At 32.8% G+C, this 23,720-nt stretch overlaps 1 protein-coding gene and 1 long non-coding RNA gene across 7 annotated transcripts; both read right to left on the bottom strand.

The window, feature by feature from the left end:
• Positions 1-4,137: 4,137 nt before the first annotated feature.
• Positions 4,138-5,260, bottom strand: LOC106666017. The gene is made up of 2 exons (XR_001340373.2): positions 4,893-5,260; positions 4,138-4,556 (listed from the first exon to the last, which is right to left on the bottom strand). It is a non-coding gene; the product is annotated as an uncharacterized LOC106666017 (long non-coding RNA).
• An 838-nt stretch (positions 5,261-6,098) lies between these two features.
• Positions 6,099-23,679, bottom strand: LOC106664501 (retinol-binding protein pinta-like). 6 transcript variants are annotated; one of them, XM_014390315.2, is made up of 4 exons: positions 23,572-23,679; positions 8,182-8,319; positions 6,503-6,659; positions 6,099-6,387 (listed from the first exon to the last, which is right to left on the bottom strand). In XM_014390315.2, exons 2-4 carry the CDS (start codon positions 8,297-8,299, stop codon positions 6,114-6,116), a joined length of 549 nt encoding a protein of 182 aa, XP_014245801.1. In that variant the 5' UTR covers positions 8,300-8,319; positions 23,572-23,679; the 3' UTR covers positions 6,099-6,113. The 6 variants fall into 6 exon arrangements, with proteins under 6 accessions (XP_014245801.1, XP_014245757.1, XP_014245765.1 ...); XM_014390271.2 differs by lacking the exon at positions 23,572-23,679 and adding an exon at positions 17,806-17,895; XM_014390279.2 differs by lacking the exon at positions 23,572-23,679 and adding an exon at positions 16,610-16,683.
• Between the last annotated feature and the right edge of the window lie 41 nt (positions 23,680-23,720).

Raw genomic sequence — 23,720 nt, 5'->3', positions numbered from 1 at the left:
ATATATATAAAACAATAATTACAACAAAGTTAAGATATTTAAAACAACAAAACAAACCATTGATAATAATCAATTTTATAATTGATGACTGACAGGCAAAAAAATTCCACCCACTTGTAATATAACTTGATTTCTATATATTTTTATATTTGAATCAAAGTTTCATGTTTTTTAACGTTTCATAATTGAGTATTTGTCTAAAAAAGTAAAAAAATAATGATGTAAATTGCTTAGGAAAATGAAAAAAAGAAGACGGACAGATAAAATTTATTTTAATTTTGTTTTAGATTTTTAATTATCATTTCAATATCGGGTATTTCCTCCTCTTGTCTGAATTACATCTTGGATACCCCTCAGCATACTTTCTACCAGTCTGGAAATGTCTCTTTGCTGGAGATTAGCCCATTCTTTATGAAGATTCCTTTCAAGATTGTGGATTGTATCAGGAAGTGATGAACCTACACTTATTTGTCTTTTGAGGTTTTTTCATAAATGTTTGAAGGGGTTCAAGTCTGGATAACGTCTGGCCAGTCTCAGACCGTAATGGTTGAAGGTACGTTTGTACTATGCACGCAACTTGTGGATGAGCATTATCATGCATTGGAATAGGATTGTCGCTGATTTCATCAAGGATGGACATTGCATATGTTCCAAAATTTCATCCACGAGTGCCAATCAAAGATCCGCCACGAACAACAACCAACTCTGTGTTCCTCTCTATTGAAATTACCACCCACACTATCACTCAGCTATGTTAAAAAGGTTGGCTCTGGGAAAAATTATAGGCTTCGTACCTTTCATTTTGCCTTCTCCACACTCTTTCATGCCCGTCTGAAGATTGTAGAGCAAATCTACACTCATCCGTAAAAAGTACAGCAGACCAATCGTCCAAAGACCAATTATTGTTCTCAAGCAAATGCGAGCCGTGCAACTCTGGTCGTTCTGGTCAATTCTGATTCTCTTACTGGGCAAAAAGCCATCAGTCCATATTGATTTAATCTTCTTCAGTGCATTCAGAAATTCAGGCACCTTGAACTTCCTGGAGCTAATGAATGGCTTGAATAACAGTAAGGTGCCGGTTTCACAAAATTCTCAAAGTCAAAAACGGTCATCCTGTGGTTCTGTTACCCTAGGGCGTCCAGAACACCCAGTTTCTCGAAAAAGTCTAATGACATCTCGCAGTGTGTCAAAGAGGACTCCGATGGCAACAGCCGCATACCTTATGGAATGTCCATTGTCAATTAATGCCACACCTCGTACAACATATTCAGCACTAAGTGGCATTTTTAAATTTAAAAATTGAAATTAAGAAAACATATATGAAAACTAAACAGTTTATTGCTTTAGAATTCAAATGAGACTGAATAAGCATTTTAAATTCCATAAAAAGTAGACATGAAAAAGCATTTATCCTTGTTTTGGATTAAGGATTAAGCTAATTGAATTCCCAATTTAAAACCTAGCATAAACAAACATTTATTGGTAAAAACAATGAGACAAATTAAGGGCAGAATTTTTTTTATGAAGAAAATGAAAAAAAAAAATCAATTGGGTGGGATTTTTTGTCTGTCAGTGCATATATATCATACATACAATTATGCATAACTATATATTATATATTCATATAACCGTTATAACTTCCATTCATGATGCTGAGCCCCTGCAAAATTTGTAAAAAAGGTATAGTATTAGACAGGCAGGCATCCAATTGAACAGACAGATTACCATTAAAGGCCAAAGGAATCACCTACTCTAACAACCTGACATTTAAATTGCATTGGACTGAATAATTAATCAAGTAAATCAAATTTTAGGTTTCTTACATATGTTTTACTGTTTAAGGCCTTGGTCTGCCACATTTTAGAAAACTGTTCAGTTTTTTGGTCAACACATCAGAAAATAAATAAGTAATTCAACAGAAAATATACAGGCAATGATTTTTATTGACACTCTGGCTTAAAATTACTACAACATACTTGGATACACCATACAAACTTATTGTAGAATCTGCAGAACTGCAACCACTAAACATAAGACGATAAAATAATGATCTGATATTTCCTTACAAACTCTCTGCAGTTAATCAATTTGCTAAATTTCCATGTTCCACAGTGAACACCAGACAAAAAATATATTTTCAAAATCTAATTATAATACAAATTATTTAAAATTTATTTTGAGTCCTCGACTCTTGAAAACAAGAGTTCTTTCTTTACATTGTGACACGTTTTACCTTTCCTTAAGCCGAATTAAACATTTAAAAAAAATATATTGATCATGGAAATGCATTTGATTTATTTATATATTTCTGTTGTTTTAATTTTTTTAAAATAATTCATGTCACTTCCTTTACATTATTTCTTTTATATTTCTGTTGTTTAATTAATTTTTTTTATTCCTTCTCACTTCTTTTATATTTTTATATACATGTGTATTATGAAACAATATGTACAATACTTTATTTCTGTTTGTTATGGTATGGTATGGTAGAAAAGGATACTAGGAAGCGGGGTTTGCACTCCCCGGGCACTGCAGCCTTCTGGCTTATTGTACCTTCCCAGTTCCCTAGTTTAGTCAATAGACTCAATCCTTCTTCTCAGAAGCATCAAGTCATTGACTGTTATTGCTGCAATTTGGTTCCCTGTGTCNGGCACAGTTACCCCTGTGCCATTCATCCATCGGCACGGATCGCATAACACCTTGGATTTGGGCTGGAGAGTGGGACCAGGATAAGGTGTGGGGTGGGAAGAGGGGTAGGTGTTGGGTTTAGGATTAGGAGGTGTCAGGTCCAGCTCCTGTCCCTCCATACCCCTCTTTCCGTTTGTTAGTTAACAGGGTACACCCGCATAAGCTTCGTGAAGGTGGAAAGTCGGAGTTGGGTATTAGAGGCTATTGGAGGCGCATAGTACCCGTTCGTACCCCTCTGTTTGTTAAGTTGAATATGTCCATATTTTTAATAATTGTTATATGCATATTACTATTTATGTTTCAATTATTCATTATTACTTATGTATAACTTAAACTCTTATACAAAATGTAATTGGTTTTTTTAAAAACCATTTGTATGTCGGATTCGATTGCAGGACCTTTATCTTACAGTGTTATGCACCATGTTAATGGCTAAACCGTGTGTCCATCTACACCATCCCTCCCTATATTGTTTGGCAAAACCAATCATTATTATTTTCTTCACACTTTTTTATTCACTAGTCCGACCAAATACAATAAACTATATGTAGTGATTTATATTTTTATTTCAATAGTTCTTATTTACATTCAGCAATTGTCATGCCCGATTTGGCTCATTAGAAACTATGTATACATATATATGTTTAAAACGATATATATTTATATATAAATATATATCAGATTTAAAACTATGTAAATTTATAATATTTAATATATTCACTTAGTATGTCTTGCAGCAGGTGTAGATTTAGTTTTGCTGAGATTCTTCTTTTGAAGGCTTACCGAACAGAAAGTGGATGGGAGTCCATCATGAAAATTGAATTTAAATATGTACATATTTTTTATTTTGCAGGGTTAGTTTTCCATTAATGATACATGGTCCTTTTTATTTATCCTTTTTTTTTTCAGTTTGAGCAGTTTGCTCATCTTCTAAAACTTTTGTGAAGTATTACTTTCTGCATAGATTTTTGACGCCCAAGCTGGTCCTCATGCTGAGAAAAATAGTCAAATAAAAATGACCATATGCTCATTATTGGAAAACAAACCATACAAAATAAAATTTATACAATTTCATGTGAAAAAAGAAGAAAACAAGTAAAAATATGAATAAAATTTTTTAATGTATATATAAATTTTTTTAATGTATATGTTGTCTAGGTTTTGTAATTCAAGATTAGTCTTAAGGTAAAAATGATCATGTTTACATTACATGCACGACCATTCTGCTGTTGTCAACTTATTTGAAATTTACCATAATTTTCCATGATATTTATAGATAATACTATCTTGATCATGTATTGTAACAAAAAACAATTAATATATCTGTAATCGATCGATGTGTATGATATTTTAATTAGATGTACATTTGAGAAAAGTAAAGTAGTGAAAGGGTTACGTTGGAATGATTGGAGATGATGTCCATTGCAGGTCTCAACAAATCTCAATAAATTTAATACGTAGTGGTTTAACTTTATTGAAATGATAAGGCAGTAGATAGAGATGTTGCAAGAAAAGAAGAATACCTTATGAAAAAAAAGATACAACAGTTGTTAATATATTGTGTAATGGCAACGCTGCTGTAATTCAATTACAAACAGTTACGTTTTTATTTGATGTAACGTACTGCTAAGTTCTTATTATTGCTATGGCTTTCCATTGTTGTTTTAAACAATTTTTAAAATACTATGTACAGGTAAATAAAATGAAAAGTAAATAATCTTAAACTCAATGTTTCAATCTATAGTGGGAGTTCTGTTCTGGTCTCATTTGCTTTCTTTAATTCTTTTCATTATTAGTGGTTTCATCATACAACTTGTCCCCTTCTACGAATTGGGGTGTAAGTCTGGCCATCCACTCACAAAATTCCTCTGAAACAAAGTAGCACAGTGACAGTAATTATACTCATATTGTTGTATGTTATAATTTTATTTAGATAGTGTGGTGGAGAGAAGAAAATCCAAGTGTCCCATAGCATAAATATTTCTTTATTCTGGACATTTTGGGCTCATTGCCCATCCTCAGCAGACTCAATGAGCCATTCCTCAATCTTAATCTCCATTACGGACTAGATAGAAGTAAAAAAATTTTTTTATAGAAAAAGAAATATTTATGCCATGGAATACTTTCATTTTCTTTTCTTCACCAACCATCTAATAAATAAGATATTAATGTAATTAAACAATAGATAATTTTATCATTCTTACGATGCAGCTCATTTACTGAAGCTAAATCTCCTCCAAAATCACTCGGAAGACAATTTTTGGGAAGGTACTGCTGAACGTCCTCATAATTTGAAGAATGAAAATGAATCTGAAATTTTTAAAAATTAGATTATACAATTAAACAATATCTAATTAGTAATCCACTTCAAAAAGATTGAAAAGTTAGTTTTTCCTGTCTTGTAGCTCATGTTTTTGTTATCAAACAAACTGAAGTTTAACAATGACTGAATGTAGAATTAATCCATTACAGATGAAATGGGGCATTGCTTTTCTGAATATTATTTTATGACAAAAATAGTAAAATATTATAATCCCAAAACCACTTCAGATTTGTGTGTCTATTTAATCAATTTCATTACACATGGCAAATTATGATGCAATTCCTTGTTATCTTCAGGATAATGTCATTATTATTTAATCTCAAAATATAGTAATTTTCTTTTTTCAATGGAATAGATACAACCAACTAGTATCTATTTTGGGGCACCCTATCTATTGCTGTTAAAATAGAAAACAAAAACCTTTCAAAAAAGGAAATAAGATTGATCGGCATAAGAGTAAACAAAGGAAGTAAGCAAAGCATTATTTATGCTTATTTTGACTAGCTCTTAATTACCAGTAACTAATATAGAAAAATGATGGATTTAATTTTAAATTAAACACACACACACACACACACACACACACACACACACACACACACACACACACACACACACACACACACACACACACACACACACACACACACACACACACACACACACACACACACACACACACACACACACACACACACACACACACACACACACACACACACACACACACACACACACACACACACACACACACACACACACACACACNACTGGAAAATGCATTTATTGACTTTATCAATTCTAAAAATTCTGAATTCTACTCAGACGGAATTAATAAGTTACCAACACGTTGGGAGAAATGTATTGAGAGTATGGGAAATTATTTTGATTAAAGAACATTGCTTTAAAGTAACTAGTTTCTTTTTTTTTGTTTAATACCAAAATCCTGCATTATTTTCCGGACAACCCAATACAATATATCATAAATAAAATTCAATTTTAATAAATATAACATACAGTATTTATTTTTATTTCGTCTTAATAATTATGGAGTTATGTAGTAAAAAGAATACTGTACTGAAGACAATCTTCTTACGATACATTAAAAACTATTATCATATACCTGAATGTAACGGAAAAATTTTCTCATGCTGGATACACTCAATCTCATCAAGTGAGAGAACCTGACTCCTTTCATATTAAACAAAAAAACATATCCTGGTACTGTTCCTTCCACACAAAGACAAGCATCGATAGCCATAGCCAAGAGTTTAACTCCGTCATTAAATACATATTTATTAGCTTCATATTGTTGGAGGCCATGGTATATGATTTGGTATCCATGTTGATCTTTAACAGGTAGACATGAATATTGCCTGTACAGGCAATTTATGAAAATATTTTTATTTATTTAAAAGATTATTTTTTGATTATTTATCAAAAATGAATAAAATAATAATAATATTAAATAATACGCTAGCTAGAACTTACAAAACAGTCAGTGCTTGTTGAAGTTCTGGTCTGGAGACATCTCGGTTTTTAAAAAACTCTGGTGAATTTTTCCTTAATTCATAATAAACCTCTATACAGGATTGGGCTGCTTTCATGTCATACATACAACTGTGATAAAATAATATCAGCAATTCATCTGAAATGAAAATTATCTTTTTAACCATTATATTCATAAAATTATTTCAGCGAAGCAGATTAGAAAGTGTTTTTAAAATTTAAATGCAAATTTTCTACAAAATTATTATCCTATTCAGCTAATCCAAAAACAAGCACCAAAACATCACAAAATACACAATAAAATATGGACAATTATAAATATATCTAATATAAAAATAAGATGATTAATGGTGATTATAATTACTATTATTAATTAATTAGTTAGTCGATTTTGAAATCTTTTCTCACACTATCAGATAATTACAACATATTTTAGTCTTAACTAAGACCAAGTAATGCCTGTTAAAAAAAATCCTTTATACATAGTTTTATATAAGTAGTTAATTGAAAATGAATTGAAAAAGAATTTCAAACATATTCTTGTTTGAGCAAAAATATTCCATGTTTAAAAAAAAGTTTAAATTGACAATTACTTTAGCATTGAAATTACTTTCCATATTATCTATTATGGATATTATTCATTATCTACTTCCAGTATCCCACATGTAAATTTTATGTCAACTTAAAAATATACTCAAACTAAACTGGCTGCATTCTTGTCTTACAAACTTATTGTAATCATCCCATTCAGTGTTTTCATGTTATATGCAGAAATATAACTAACTTAACTCAGATTCAAAGGTAATATTACACCATAGCCTCCACCACAATATTATATATATCCATGCTAATAAATACATACATTTCCCATAATTGTATTAAAAAAAATCATCATAGATTATAATTTATCTACTACATACAATTTCCCAATAAGTGACCCAATGCTAGTTCAGCATATATACAATTCCATGCAATGATTTATACTCCTAATGCTTAATTTGCGAGTAACATTAAGATATGAAATTGTGATTGGTGGAAGTAATTAAGTGCATTGAAATTTCCTGATGTCCTTCCTATAATAATAAAAAGTGGAGTAAGGACAGTCATCTTGTTAATTCAATATCATTGATTAATCAAAAGAGGTAAGATGCGTTACAGTTGAAACATTAGGTAAACGATTTTTTTTTATAATCGATATTATTTAAATGTTTTAATTGGTAGATCATTTTTGTAATTTTTGCAGTTTTAAAATTGCAGTTTTTTTTTGGCTTTGCCGTGTGAGCATCCGTCACTCCAGTTTAGATCATGTATCGAACTATAAAAAGGAATGTGAGATTTCTTCCCGTGGTCTGATGAACGTATAGTTTGATGTCAACGTGGTCTACCTATCTTTGCTGATTTAATGATTCAGACGCGTTTCGGCATTTTTGGTTGCTTTCAAACTCAAAACAAGGTAGCAACATGCCGAAACGCGTCTGACAAATTCACCGAGGATAGGCAAAACAAGATCATAGATAATTCAGTCAATCTAAAAGAAATATGAATTTGGTGCGTCTTCGCCTACGTGAAAAATCCCCGTTTTTCATACTCCCAAAAGGCACATCCACATTTTTGCGTATAAATTAATCGAACTACACCTACAACTATATTGTTTGATTTACCTGAAATTGACGGTAATTTCTTAGTTTCTGCCCATTTCTTCAGCTCGAGAATGTCTTCTTGCTTCAAATCGGGGTTCTTCATATATTCCTGGCCGGCGTTAACGGAATATACACTCATCTCGGCCACCGCTCGACTTGCTGTAGAAAAACTTGTGTCAGTTCATCACAAATTTTCTTGTAGTTAGATCGTTTCCAATCTCCAGGCAAGGACTATCGGAGACGACCAAGCTACCGTACCACCGTAAATCTCACCACAATTTTTCTTATTCCTTCTTTTTCTGATTTTATAAAATGCTCTAAGCCTATACAGCGTCAAACTTCTTCATTCTGTCCTTACATCTAGTAAATATGGTTAAAATAACAAACTTTTAAATGTAAACTCGAGACAGCTGTATTCTCTAAACGAGGGAAATCATTAGGTTTAATTAAGAAAATGAATAAAGTCAAATATTTCGACCGGTCAGTATCCTCGACAAAAACTGGCCATTTTTCTTATTTACTTAATTTTATGAATAGGTCAATTCTTATTTTCAATCAATCAGTTCGTCAATTCTTCCTATGAAGAAGCAGACATGGAAGGTCCAATTTTCTTATATATTTTATGAACAAATTGAAATTTGTTTTCTAAATCGTTGTCTTTGTGAGATGAAACAATTATTTCTGGTAATACCAATGCTAGATGTCAGTCAAAAAAATAGAACCTGCAGATTTATTGAATTGTTTAAAAATTAAATTATAAGTAAATAAAATTTAAAATAGCATTAATGCATGTACTATGTGCTCACATGAGCGTTTTTATATATCTATAAAATATCTGCATTAATTTCTCACTTAATTTTTGTACAAACGAATCGAAAATTATTCTTGAACTAGCATTACTAGAAATCCTGTTATCATTCAAATAAAAATGATGTAAAATAAACATCAAACAAAAACGGGTAGTTCAAGTCAATAAATTGATTATGTGAAATTAATTGATGACTCATTTCCTGACAATATGTTTACCATTGTTTTTTAACTTTTTAGAACAGGAAACGCCCTAATGTTACTAAGCTTTGGAAATTAATTCGGTTTAAAACGAAGGTAAACTGAAGTGATAGGACAGTTTGTTATTGTTCAATAAATAAATTATTATAAATATGTTAAGAAATGTAAACAATAAAGTGTAAAACAAACCTTAAATGAAATAGGCAGTAACGGATCCTATAGAATACTAAGCTGTTAATACCAATACGAAGGATCATCCTGATTACCATACATTTAGAAACATTTGATAGTTCATATTCTTTTGTTCCCCCTCTTTCCGTGTAATGTTAGTTGGTAGTCACTTTTCCCTTATGAAATTAACCATCTTATTGTTTGTAGGTATTGAAAGTTTTCCACGACACTAGAACCTCTTCGACATCCCAGCAGACTCTATTACACACTGCTATTGCTTACCTGTAGCTTTTGGCCGTTTATCTATTTTTATAACGAGCTGGATATAAACTTACTTAACCTACACATTACAAACATGTAAGTTACCTATTCTTTAACTATAAGATAAACTAATTATTGTCTAGTTTATAGGAAGAGTATACAGAAGGAAGGAAACCCTTTCCAGTTCGCTTTTCCTCACTGCTCTACAAACTGCAACACAAAATAATCTTAACCGCGAATAGGAAGGGTCGACTTTGGCGAGTAGTCGTCCAGACATCCACTTTTGAATTTATTACAAAATACAAAATCGTCAAACCACTTCATATAAAAAACGTCACTGAAGATGGTCTACACCGAAACGCGTCTGACTAAATAAATTCCTATTGTGGAAAAACTTTACAAACTGCCCGAAATCATCCCAAATCAACATAACACAATAGAAAAATAAATTTATCAAACATTAAAAGGTCAAAGAAACTAAAGAAGTTCATAACATTCCAGGTTCTTCTATCGAGTGCGATGGGGTTTGGCAAAGTTGGAAATGTCACAAACACATTTATCCATTATTTTAGATTAAGAGAGTTATTTAACCAATTAGACTGTTTAGAACAATTTTTTTTCGCAACAGCAGAGATCATATAAACCCTTAGGGTGCCGGTGTTTTTGAAGAAAAGCTTATTTGTAAGTATGTCGGGTTCGAAAGCAGGGTCACTGGATTCGAACCCGGGACCTTTACCTTACAGTGATGATCGCCGTGTCAACGCCTAAACCGTTGCGGCCACCGACGCCCCCGAGAAAATTTTACAACTGCATATGAAAACTTGTTTACTTGAAAAATAATTTGTTAAACAGTAAAAAAGTACATTATTTAACGGATAGTAGTACAAGAATTAAAACGTTATAAATTCTTTAAGATTAATTAATGACAATAAGGTAAAAATCACTGAAATATTAAAACTAGTGTAATAGAAAATAGTTAGAAATAATGATTATAAACTTTATAAATTACTCCCTGCATACCTGCATAGAGTTGCTTATAACCCCGCCCCGAGGAACATAAGTATTCAGGGGTGAGTGTGTGACGTCTGCAGAATAAAAGTAAGTAATTAGCGAGAATGGAGTGGATACAACAAGGAATGGAAAGGGAGTGAATGTGACCAGCCTTCTATGTTTGTGATGATAAATAAGTATGTATTGCACATTTGTTTCTATTCTGTATTTGACAACCTGAAGTACAAACGAGAGACGCATTTTAGGATATCGACTTAGTTTTCAGCAAATTCAAAAAGCAGAGGAGTCAGTAACTAGATCGAGACGCTGAAGTTTAATTTTTTTAAATTTTGTTTATGAGAAGATTTAATTTTAATAATGATAAGATCAATGATGCGTATTTTACTCAAAAAGCTTAAGAAAATACGTGCGAAAGATCAGAAGAAGGAGGAAAACATGAGGAAGATGACCTCAGCTGTTTGTCGGCCCATAAATCTCATACGTTTTATATATACATATACTCTCTGAACCTAGATGAATATTGCACTATTATAATTGTAATAAATATAAACGGTTTGATAAAACCGAAACAAAAAATTGGTAATTGTAAACAAATTTAGTCTAAATACCTACGCCCTTCTGTTCAAATCAACACTAATAATACTTAGGAGGCACTCGACCAGAGAATCGTACTACTCTTCCAAAATTTCTGGTAATCCTAAGATTGGAAACAATATTTAACTTTAATTCAACAATGATCAACAACTAAAATTCTCCGTTAGCATTAACAGTATGGGATTTAACGAGATCAGCCTTAATTATGTTTCTCCAGTTATTGAGACATCTTATATTTCACCGAGAATAAGCATACGTACAATGCCATTCTAGTGTTTATTATAATTGCATCAGGATATGAAGTCTTCATGTGGTATTCATCGCAGAAAAAATTCAACCATCGCCACCCCTTACAACCAGTGATCCTTGCTTTATTTGGCTATGGAGGAGTTACGTCTCCTTAAACTATATATTCAGCGTTAGATAAAATTATTATCGCCTTGTTTCTAGGAATGATTGTACAGCAGAAAATCCTTCCCAGTTCGCTTTTCCCACTCTGCTCGAGAAAATGCGTATCAGAACAATCCTAACCGCGATCAGGAAAGGTGTTCTTAGTCAATAATTGTATAGATTAAAATTAAAAATCTTTTTAAAAAAAGTATTTTGTCGAAAACACATTTAATTTTTATATACTGTATATGTACATTAAACTATGTGATTTTATATCTAATGAAGTTAACTAATAACAGATACTTCTGTGGGATTGAGTTCTTGAGCTGGTGACTTCAATGCCTGCAGTAGTAAGTCAAATTCTGACAATATTTGTATTACCTTGGTGATAGTGAGCCAATTCGGACAATAATTTATGATTTTGTTTTTTGGATATTTGGAATATATATCACTGGTTACTTTTAACAACGATTTCGAATAATCATCGACTAACGGTTAGTAATCATCATACACTTTCAACAACGATCAAAATTGATTTAAATAATACATAAATTTTAATAACTATGTCGATCCTTCACAGCATTGGTTTTCACAGAGTGTGAACATAGGAAATAGATACGTCAAATTTTAAGTAGGAAGGTCTTAAGTTTCGTGCGAAAATTTTGAGGGATTCTCAATAATTTCTACATTTTAATGCGATGATAAGACCCGCATCAATTTAATAGTATAAGAGAGTTAAAAAATATCCATATTCCGTTTTTCTTTTTTCGGTTTTTATCGCAACACACAAAAAGGACAAACGCACGAGAGAACAAACTGACCCAACGGCCGGCGATGGAAAAATGCCAAAACAGATTAGGTCGGTTCATACAAGGACGTCTAGGTCAACCATTTAACAAAACGAGGAAATTTTATCTTCATTATACTCGTCAGTAATTGGGGAAGACAACATATCTGATTATGCAGTCAAATGTCGGTAGACAATCGGGTTTTCAAATATATACGAATCTTTTATATTATCATATGAAGTAAATTTCAAGATTTTTTTGTGATATGTACAAATGGCATCGGAAATATACAATTAAATTTATGTATTTATATAAATCCTGTAGTTTTCCCAATAAAATGCCACCTGGGAATTTATGCGGATGACATCGCTCTCTACAGCTCATCATATCGAATTAGCTGCATAGTTAAAAATCTGAACCACGGCATTTTTAAAAAAGGTGGAAGCTAAAAATCAAAAAGAAACCTGGCGCGATTCTCTTACAAGAATGCATCCTGATAAGATAATGTGACCTTCGATGATTGTGACATAAATTCGTCGGAATGGGTCTTCGGGGCAACCTTAGACTAAAAAACTGAATTTATATAATTACGTTTAAAAAATTGGTAAATGATGGTAAAGTAGCAAATAATTCCCTACTTCCAATCCTTTGTCGTGAGTCAGGTATGTACCAAAAATCGTGATTTACAAAACTGTGATCAAACCTATGCTTCTTTATGCCATCCCATCCTAGAGTTGTAACTGCGAAAGTAACGTAAAGCAATTACAAATAATTCAATACAAATTTTTAAGATTGGTTTCATCCATCCACGGGACATCAAAATTAGTGACCTGCACCAAAGGACACCCTAGTTAACAGAAGAATTAATAAAAATACTAGAAAAATATTTTAAGAGAGTATCTAACAACTCAAATGTACATTAAACAAACAAAGAAGCCCCCTTGTAAGAATGAAGCACGACTGCTATGTATGTAATATTAATATGACAACAAATATAATTATCGATGAATCTATCTATCTACAATTAAAAGGAAAATAGAATGTTCTGTCATACTTTTTTTTTCATTCATTAAGATCGCGGAATTCAGAAACAGATAATTGAAATTGCTTCCTCATTAATAATCCCGTATGTCCATATTAACGACAAGGGCTTATTAGAGCTATTTAAATGAGATTTGTGACAGTGCAAGATACCCAGATCGATGAAAAGAGGTCATCGTAGTTCCAAACCCCCTAGTTACAGGCCGATCTCGCTCACCACCTGCCAGTTTATAGAAACAAAAGATTGGTACGGAGACCCAAGGACTTTACTACCGCCACCAGGAAGGGCCTTGCTTCCATTGACCAGGTTGTTCTTCACCAGGTTCAGGATGAAGTAGACCACATTCCTGAACAGAGAGCAACAGGGTGGCCGTGTTGTTCGACCTCGAGAAGCATACGACAAGATGTGGAGACATGGTCTCCGGAGGCGTCACGAGTTTGGCCTTCGTGGGAAGCTACCTGAACTACTGCAGAGCTTCCTGAACAACAGGTGTGTCAGGATTAGGCTGGGAAGCACCCAACTTAAAAGAGAGAACAGGAAAACGGAATCCCTCAAAGATCGGTACTGTCTGTGATGCTTTTTTCGATCGCGGTAATTGGCATATGGGTTGATACCCAATTCGGGTAATGTATGTCGACGTTGCCGCAAAATTACATGCATACCGAAAACCTAGAAGACGTAGGCAGAAAAGTACAGACCACGATCGACAGAATGGTTGCATATGCCGAGAAGACAGGTTCCCCTCAAGTCGAGAGTAGACGATTTTTGTAGACTGAGAAGACCATACGATCCTTCTCGTCTCAGCATGAAGAACAACCTCTCGGATACGCAGAGAAGGTGAACTTTCTCTGTATAAAATCCCATGCAAAATTGAGATGGCACCCACATATTAGAGAAACTGAAGTCCTGTGAAAAAAGGGTCATCAACCACCTCAGATATTTAACAAGCTACAAATGGGGAGCGTCGAGAGAGATTCTGATAGCCCTTTTTAAATCGCTATTATGCCAAAAACTATTTTACGGATGTATGGCCTACGGTTGGCCTGCGGGCTGCGAGTCCTGCGACTAACTACTGGGGCACCCGGCACTGGCGTGTTCAGAACAAGCCCGCTCAAATGTACCTGTGAAGAGAAGGGGAGGTTAAAGAGAAGACAGGGGCTTCAAATTCTATGTGAACAAGCAAAGCCGGATCATTTCCTGCACAAACCCTTCCCCCAAAGACCAAACTATAATGATAACCTCGAACTCCTAGTACACGGACAAAAACTTTAGCCATAAGGGCAAAGGAGATACTTCTGGCAAGGGGAGTAACCCTTAACAGAGTGGAGGAGGCAAAACGTCCTGAAACCCCAGCATGGACATTTCCCCTAATTCTCATCCGATGAGACACCCTTCCAATGTACAAGAATGAATTACAACCAATAATAAAGGAATTTGGGGGAGCCCGAACAATTTACAATGGGTATGCATGTAAATGGGTCCAAGAAGGCAACTGGTAAGAGGGAACGCTTGTATGGGTAATATATATATTAAGCAGGGTGGGCGACCAAGACCCTAGGGGTTATATGCCTGGGTATACTCGTACCCCATCCCTAAAAGGTCAGGGACTTGGTCGGCTCACGTGTCCTGCATAAATTCTTGACTTTGTTCACAAACCCCAAGATTTTGGACGATTTTATCTCGGGGAGTGATTTGGTAATGTCCACTCCTTCAAAGATTTCAAATCTGGACCTAGCATACCTATCACACTCTGTGAGGTAGTGCCTTGCCGTTTCTTCTTTTATTACGCAAAAACGGCAAAAGGGATTTGGTAGAATACCCATTTCGGAGAGGTGTCTTCTCAGTGGGCAGTGGCCAGTCAGAATACCTCAGCCGCCTAATTCCCTTCCTTGAGATATAGAATAGCCATTTCGATTCTGCTGGTTTGATCACCGTAACAAACTCCTTCGATTGCCTGTGTCTGGGGGTTAAATTCCACTCCTTAAGGAATTTCTTTCATGCCCCAGTATTTAATACTCTCCTTCGCTGTGCTCATAGAGTGAGGTAATACCGGTTGTGGCTCGACAAACGCAGTATTAGAGCATTCTTTGGCCAGGCTATCCGCCTTTTCATTACAATGGTGTCTTTTATGTGTTGGTACCCAAATAAGGGTTACCTTGTTCTCAAACCTGGAAGAGATCCTATTGATAAGATCTACGGTTTCCTCCACCAGTCTTGAGGTTGACAAATCTTTTTGTAATGACTGTCAGAAAAAATTCTAATATCCTTTCCCTTAATTTTATTTTCCATAAGGGTTCTACAACACACATTAATGACCCACATTTCCGCCTGAAAACGGAGGTGTTATTGCCAAGAAGGGAAAACGCTTGTATGGGTAGTGTGTTAGAAACAGCTTCGTTTATATGATATGTGTAATTTATTGGGACGAATGTATTTATTTGCATGAATGGAGGCTCATCTCTCAATTATTAATCGAGTACTCTAGGATGCTGTGAATTATTTGTGCTGTGTATGTTAATTTATTAGCGTGAATAGATGGGTTTATCCCCAATTACCCCAAGGAATATCGAGTACTCTTGGGTAGTGTGAATGCCGACCAGACTATCATGTTTTATTTCGTTTCTGTGTTTCTGCATGTCTGTGTTGGTTATTTGTGTTATATTATTCACAATTAACGAAGACCTGTGGTACAGAGAGGCTAGCAATAGAACAAAGTAAAGAGAGAGTTGGTTACCGTTGTAGCATAAAATATCATCGTAACTTGGCTGGAGAAACAGAAAAAGAAATTAATAGCATTAAAACGCAAGAAAAATAAGAAATGAAATATACACCTACGGAAGAGTTCTGGCGATGAATGCGGCAATGTAATTATCCGGCCTTAAAACAAAAAATACCTAATAAACAGATAAACATACTCAAAACTTAACGGAACCAAACAAGGTCAACCAGTGCACGCCTTACGATAAAAACTACTAACAGTTAATCAAGAATGTGATTTTTAAAAAAATGCTAATTAGGTACTGTGATCTGGTGTGAAAAGTGTTCTGCCCTTCCTGCACTTCGTATGTAACGAATATTCTCACGATTGACATTTACATTGTGTTATCTAGTTACCAACAAAAACCGAGGTCATTTCAGCAATACGTACAAATTCTCAACTTACCAATCTATGCCTAATTGTTACCTGTTCCACCACACGCTGGCTGCGGCATTGTACTCTGCTTACCGTTATCGCCTACTTTAGAAATTGTCGTTCGGGGATTTTATTACTAGCTGGACAGTGATAAATACATAACAGTGTTAAAATGTTCCCTAATAAACATAAAATCGAAAATAAAGGAAGTGACAAAAGGGGTGAGGGTGGCCCCCACCAGACACGTACCCAGAGTCAAGACTCGTTCGCCGAACAAAAAAAAATAAAAAAATCAACGAGTTTTTACGGGATAGCGCCATTCGGCACAGACCGAAAGATAGTAATGATTTTAATTATCAAAAGGAAATACGATGAAAAAAATTGTACGAACGAAAAATAGATAATTGCACAAATTATTTCACCTGAAAGCAGACGAATATTATCGTTTTTTAAATGTTATCCTTTATTTTCTCAGTTATAGTTTTCACAGAAATTTTTCTGTTAGTAGAACTATCTTATCCAAAAAGTGTTACGTGTAGCTGTTCATAAAAGATAGTAATTGAACTATACTTTGCATTTCGGCGAAATATATCTACAACTCTCCAGTAATTTGTTAACCCATGGAATTCTACTAGTCTTTGTTTCTAATGTACAAGAAAGCATAGTCTGCGTATGAAATTCAATTGTTTTGCCTAAAGAGAAACCAGGCCTTTTTTACGCCGTATATGCAATTTAAAACTCACTTTCATATTTTCATTGTGATCGCCACACAATTGATACCTTAAGAAAAAGAAGCTAGAAAATAAGGTAAAACTGGTAAAAGACATCAACGACAAAAAAAACGATACGGTGAAGGTCACTATCGTTCAATCTTCCTGGCAATTTAGAAATGAGATTAAAAACCCCTAAATCCTAGTTATAGCTGTTTTCTTCTTGTTTTTATTTTTTTAGAGAAAGAAGAGGAGATTAAAGAAGAAAGAAAAAATTAAAAGTAATTTTTTATGTTTTATAACATTGTACAAGTACTATTATTTTGTTCTTAGTTCATTAATGTCGACAGTATCACGAGTACAGTATAACTTATCTGGAATTTCTTCTATCTCGTGAAGACAAATCGATTTATTAAGTTTTGACAAACCGAGACCATTTGTTTGACATTTGCGTCAAACTTATCCTCATCACTAAGATTAATACCTAAGCTTGCTTTTATATAATTACAAAATATTACTTAGACAAAATCAATTTACCGGAAGTCTTACTGGCGTTTTCGTCAATGACCGTCATCGTCGTGTGCTGTCTGCCGAGTATAAAGTTTAAGACAGGACTGAAGTCTGAAACTGAAGTACGAATTGTAAGAAGCTTAGAAAGGGAAGCGAAGTCCCCACCACACGCACAATCAAAACGATGCCCGTTCAAGGTGGAAAAATTTATAAAAGGAATATTTTGATTTATCCTTTCTAACGAGGACACTTACCGACTGAATTACAAACCACGAATAAAAACAACAATCCTGGTTAGTTGCAATTATTTATTAATATTTCACCCCATTTATTTAATATATAATATTTCACCCGATTTCCAAAAAAAAAATTTTTCTATATTGTTGTTCGGCGTGACGATAGATTTTCATTGGTTTAAAACTATGGTTGTGCTCATAAACTCTTCCGAATTTCAAGCATTTAAATGCCCATCATCAGGGTGAAAATTTGTAGATTATCAGCCTGACGATGAGTTTGAAATCCGAATTATTGCAGAGAACAGTTTGTGAATATAACAATCGTTTTTAACCAGTGAATTAATGTAATTACCAATCAACTTATTGTGGAGTTCCATAAAATTAGGATAAACACTATCAAAAAATTGACGTAATTACTCCACCTTAAGTATTGATATATACTCAAAAACAACAGTTGACACATTCAATTTGTATGTGTATATAATGAATCATTCAATTACAAAACTAATTACAATTTCTCAAAGACAAAAAAAAATACACTTACTTTGTTGTTTATTTCACACTGGTATTTATGTCGTTAAATTAATTACAACAGACTTATTTTAATTTAAACCAAATTTAACGAGTTAATATTTTTTTAAAATTATGATGGTTTGAAAGAAAATTCATCAAAACACCGGAAAATCATTTAATGATAAACTAAATTGTTATTTATATCTATCAATAAATGATTTTCCGGTGTTTTGATGATTTTTCCTTCAACATCATCGTAATTAAATATTTTTTTATTAAAACGTGAATTTCTGATCTCGCTTAATTGGGTTTACATTAAAATAAATTTGTTATAATTAATGTAACGTTAAAAATACATACATATAGTTTGAAATAAACAACAAAATTCGAGAGTCTGCTTTTGTCTTCAGTATTATCTCCCCTTTAATGATGAAATACCAATGTTTTATATTTTGTGATGAATTAACAGAGGAAGACTATAATAACAAATTCAGAATTACTATACACTTTATTACATATGTATATACTGCTACAATAAAATGTGATGTAAGTTCAGTTTTTTAAACTGTAAGAATAAAAGTAAATTATTAGCGAGAATGGAGTGGGTTCAACCTTGCCCGAGGAATATCGAGTAATGAGGGGAGAGAATGTCAGACTTCTATGTTTGTATATGATGTGTTTATCGTTAATTTATCGGAATGAATTGATTAGCGTGAAAAGAATGGGTTGCTTAACTGCGCCTCGAAGAATATCGAGTACTCTGGGGTGACTGTATGACGTCGGGAGAATAAAAGTAACTTATTAGCGAGAATGGAGTCAGTTCAACCCCACCCTTGATATATGGAGTACTCTGGGGGAGTGAGAGTGATTTACATTCTGTCATTTTACCTATTCGTTACTACATTCAAAATGAATTTGACAAACAATAACGGATTGTAAACAATAAAGGCAATTAATGTTTGCTTTTGTGAAGAAGGAAATTATTGGAATTAACAAAGAAATGAGTTTTTTCAAACTTTTTGCCATAACTTTGGCATCTTTTGACCAATTTAAAATCAGATTGCACCACTGTTTTCAGCGTAAAAAATCCTTTGAAATTGTGTCAGGTTGTATAGGATCGTTTTTTTTTTTTTTTTTTTTTTTTTTTTTTTTTTCTAAACACGACACCCTGTATATATATTCCCTAGTTTACAACAGCATGACGATAGGTAGTTGAAAAGTTGTTTGTGAAGTGTAAAAACTGTAAAAGAAATAAACCGTGTACGATAAAGTTTATGTTATTATTATTAACAGATTCACCCCGACAGCATCACACAAATTATTACGCTGATAAGGATCACAGCTTTTATTATTTTATTTTAATTGTCCGCTGCTTTATCGATTCCGATTTTCAGACGTTCGACCATATCGTCAGTGGAAGTCATGACAAAAAACAACAAGAATAGAAAGATCGATACTGATCAGAGATGAAGAAACTTCTTACAAACGTTTAACAATCTACAGATCTACCAGCAATACGCAATATATTTATCACAAGAGTTGTGGAATAAATTGTAAATTGATTTTTTCTCCTAGACTTCCGTATTTGGACCTTATGGAAGCTATGGACACACCATATCCTCAAAGGCTACTTTTCAAGTAGCACAAGTGCCGTACACATTATTAATACATTTTATTATATAATTTTTTTATTGTTTTATTAAAATTTTATTTAGTGTAACAAAAATTATATTTAATTAGTTTTTTTTACATTTACAAGTTTATTACATTAAATTTTTTGGATATTTCGGGAATTTACACTCATTATCAGCATCTTCAATATCTTTTTTTTATACTTTTTTTTAAGAGAAGAAGATATTGTAGATGCTTATGATGGTTGTAAATTCCCGAACAACCAAAAAATTTAATGTAAAAAAATAAAACAAAACAGGTTTAAAAAACAAATTATAAATATAATAATACAATAAGTCTTTAAAAATCCATGATAAATAATAAACATTATGATTAAAAAACTTTAAATTAAAAATTATATTTTTATTTAATTACAATTAACTTAATACAAATTATATATTTTTAAAATATTTTTATTTATCTAGTTATTTATTATTTATTTGTTGTTTAAATTAATTTTTTCATTAACCATATTTTTTATATGTACCATCTTTGAATTGACCTGCAGGAGTACCTCCGACATTTCAATTTTTTGTTACTAAATTGACAACTAAAATAGCGCTTAATTTTAAACTTTAATCTGCTTTCTACATGCTCTCTACTGCGGCTCCTACAAGACAACACATTCGACACTTCTATATATGTATCAAATATGATGTGCTTGTGGTTTGTTTTTAACATAATTTTTTTCCCAGAAACTATTATGGAATTTCTCTTACCTATTTGTATATAAAAATGATTAATGTAAATAGTAGGAAGCCATAGTGAAATGTTACTTTCCCTACATTCTAAAATTATTGTATATATTGCTGTGCACATGTACAAATAAAAATTTATTCTATTCTAAAAAAAATTGATAATCAAAAAAAGGCGTATTTATTAGGAAAAAACCGCTATTTACAAAGGTGATGTATACAACCCAGAAAATTATAGAGCTGTTTCATTTAATAATGTAATTAGTACAATCTATACTGGTCTTATTTTGGAAAGATTACCAAATTGGCCAAATAAAGAATTCCAGGAGGGTTTAGGTTTAATTATAGCAAAGTTGGTAATAGTTTTATTTTGCCAAACATTGTTAAAAGCTTAAAATGGCCAATGAGAATATAGAAGGTCTATGCCTTTTTTGTTGATTTCTCAGCTGCCTTTGTACTAATTTACAAATTGTTTAATTTAGGGCTGTCAAGCAAATTAGTAAGTGCTATAAAAGCTCCAATAGATGGAACAGTCTGTCCGGTGTGAAGAAGGGAGAGGTAATTACTTTAAGATAGAAAAGGGGGTCAAACAAGGTTGTTTATTAAGTCCACTGATGTTTTAACTCTACATAAATGACATAGAAGAATGCTTGGAAATTGGAAGTGTAAAAATTGGTTCAATCAGAATAAAAATGTTATTTGCTGATGACCTGCTGCTGATCTCCTCCACACCACAGGCGTTCTAAACAATGATTGGGAATCTAAGCGCTTTCTTAGGTTTAGTATAATATTTAGGTTAGTAAATTTAGAGAACCTTAAAATAAACCTGACTAAATCTAAAATAATGGTCTTTAAAAATGGCTATAATTACATAATTAGCTATCTGTTCATTAATTATTATCTCCAATATTTCTTCTCATCTGTCTTTGCATAAAAAATGAAGATTTAAAAATGGCAGGAAATGATTAGCAAAAAATGAAAAATTGTATTTTCAAGGTAGTAAAATTGAAGTGGTAGAACACTACAAATATCTGGGTATAACATTGAAGCGTTTTATATCCCTAACAAATGTGATGTGGAGCTCGGTGTTCGAAGTAAGCAGAATATTGGCAGACGTAAAATTCAATATTTTTAACGTTTTACATACAGTAATTTGTTACAGTGCACAATTATGAAATTGAAAAATTTCTTAAATTCTTCGTAAAAAAAACATTTTAGACTGCCATGTTACTCACCTTCAGCCTTTCTATTTGTCGAAATGAACTATCTCTCTATTTGTGTACCTTAAAATTGCATTATAGCTGTATACTAAAAGTAATGAACATGCCTGAGGGAAGATACCCTAAAATTCTGACCAAACGAATTATCTAAGAAAACTGAACACTGAAACTGAAAACTGTTTAAAGTATTATACCAGGTAAATTGGCATGAGATTAATGCTGATTAATGCTACTATCAGCTATGAAAATGTGTCCATTTGGAGAAATGCTTTACCTAACTCTGAACTCTCTAATGTCGTATCACAAAAATTGTTATCTGTAAAAAAATTAGAAGCTGTGATCGGTATATGATGTGTAAAAAGATAAACTTTTATTTAAAATACACACTAAAAGTGAGCCTAGACAGTAACAACTGATAATGAAAGTTAGAGGAGAAATGGTCAAGTTCTCCATACTTCCATATGGTGAGTGCCCAGAGTCGTATCCTGTGTGTAATAACTTTGTAAATAAAGACAAACAATTTTTAATGCACAACTGAATTAACTAACTGAATTTAGACTAAAGTGGATGAATGTAATGTTAGCTGGCGAGGTAGGAAAGGAACTGTAAAAGTAATGTAGCGAGGCGTATAAATATAGAGCTAATTTCATTGCATAATTTTTAGTTGTAAGTTTGTTGTTTGATATTTTGTTGTATAATATATAAGTGCGATGCAGTTAATATTTCCCTAATATGTTTTAAGTTATTAGTGAATTAATGTTAAATAACTTCATGTAAAAAATTAGAACAAAACATAATATGTATATTTTAATTTTAAATTATTGGTTCTTTTTATTGGTTAATATAACCAAAGAGCCTGTCTTTAATTTGAAGAAAAAATGTATTCTATATTATGAATTAAATAGAGAATTAATTGTGGACTGGATTTTGATTTATAAAGTCTCAAATCTGCACATGTATGTACATACATACGTACATACATGTGATGAGTAGAGCCTTCACTTCTTGCTGTCACGGCAATTCCAGCTTTTGTAATTTTCAATGATTTGCTGGTAGGCCTCAAGAATCACCCACTTTGGGTGTTGACAGTCCGGGGTCAGAACTTGATCTTATCCGTCAAGCCACCGAGTACGGGCTCCGGGTGCTGTCAACTGCTAGGTCAATTCAGCACCCAACGCATTCAGTTCCTAGGTCCAAACTTACTCACAATCTCATTCATTCTTGAATACATTCTTTCCTATTTACATACCATTCAGTCAGGATGGTCGAGTGCTCAATATTCTCCATCACACTTTACAAATATAACTAATTATATAACTAATCTAATTGAGGATAGATGGGGTAATCAATATTCCGCCATTGGCCCATTTACATTCCACATTCACGCTAATAAACACAATTTCGCAGAATACTTACACAACTTACATCTAGTATAAAAGTATATGTAGAAGAACTCACCGCTGTTGTGCAACACAATTTAAAAAATAAAGAACAAAATAAATCAATCATAAACAAGTTATTTTGTAATAGCGCGGCAATATTAAAATTTATCCCGACTGGAATGTGATTTGTGTTTGTGAAAAGTGAACCTTTAGTTTATTGTTATA

This window comes from Cimex lectularius, unplaced genomic scaffold, assembly GCF_000648675.2.
Source record: "Cimex lectularius strain Harlan isolate CLEC.00 unplaced genomic scaffold, Clec_2.1 scaffold332, whole genome shotgun sequence".
In the NCBI taxonomy this organism is placed as follows: domain Eukaryota; kingdom Metazoa; phylum Arthropoda; class Insecta; order Hemiptera; family Cimicidae; genus Cimex; species Cimex lectularius.
Note: the sequence above shows the minus strand (reverse complement) of the source record. Positions and strands in the feature narration are given on the sequence as shown.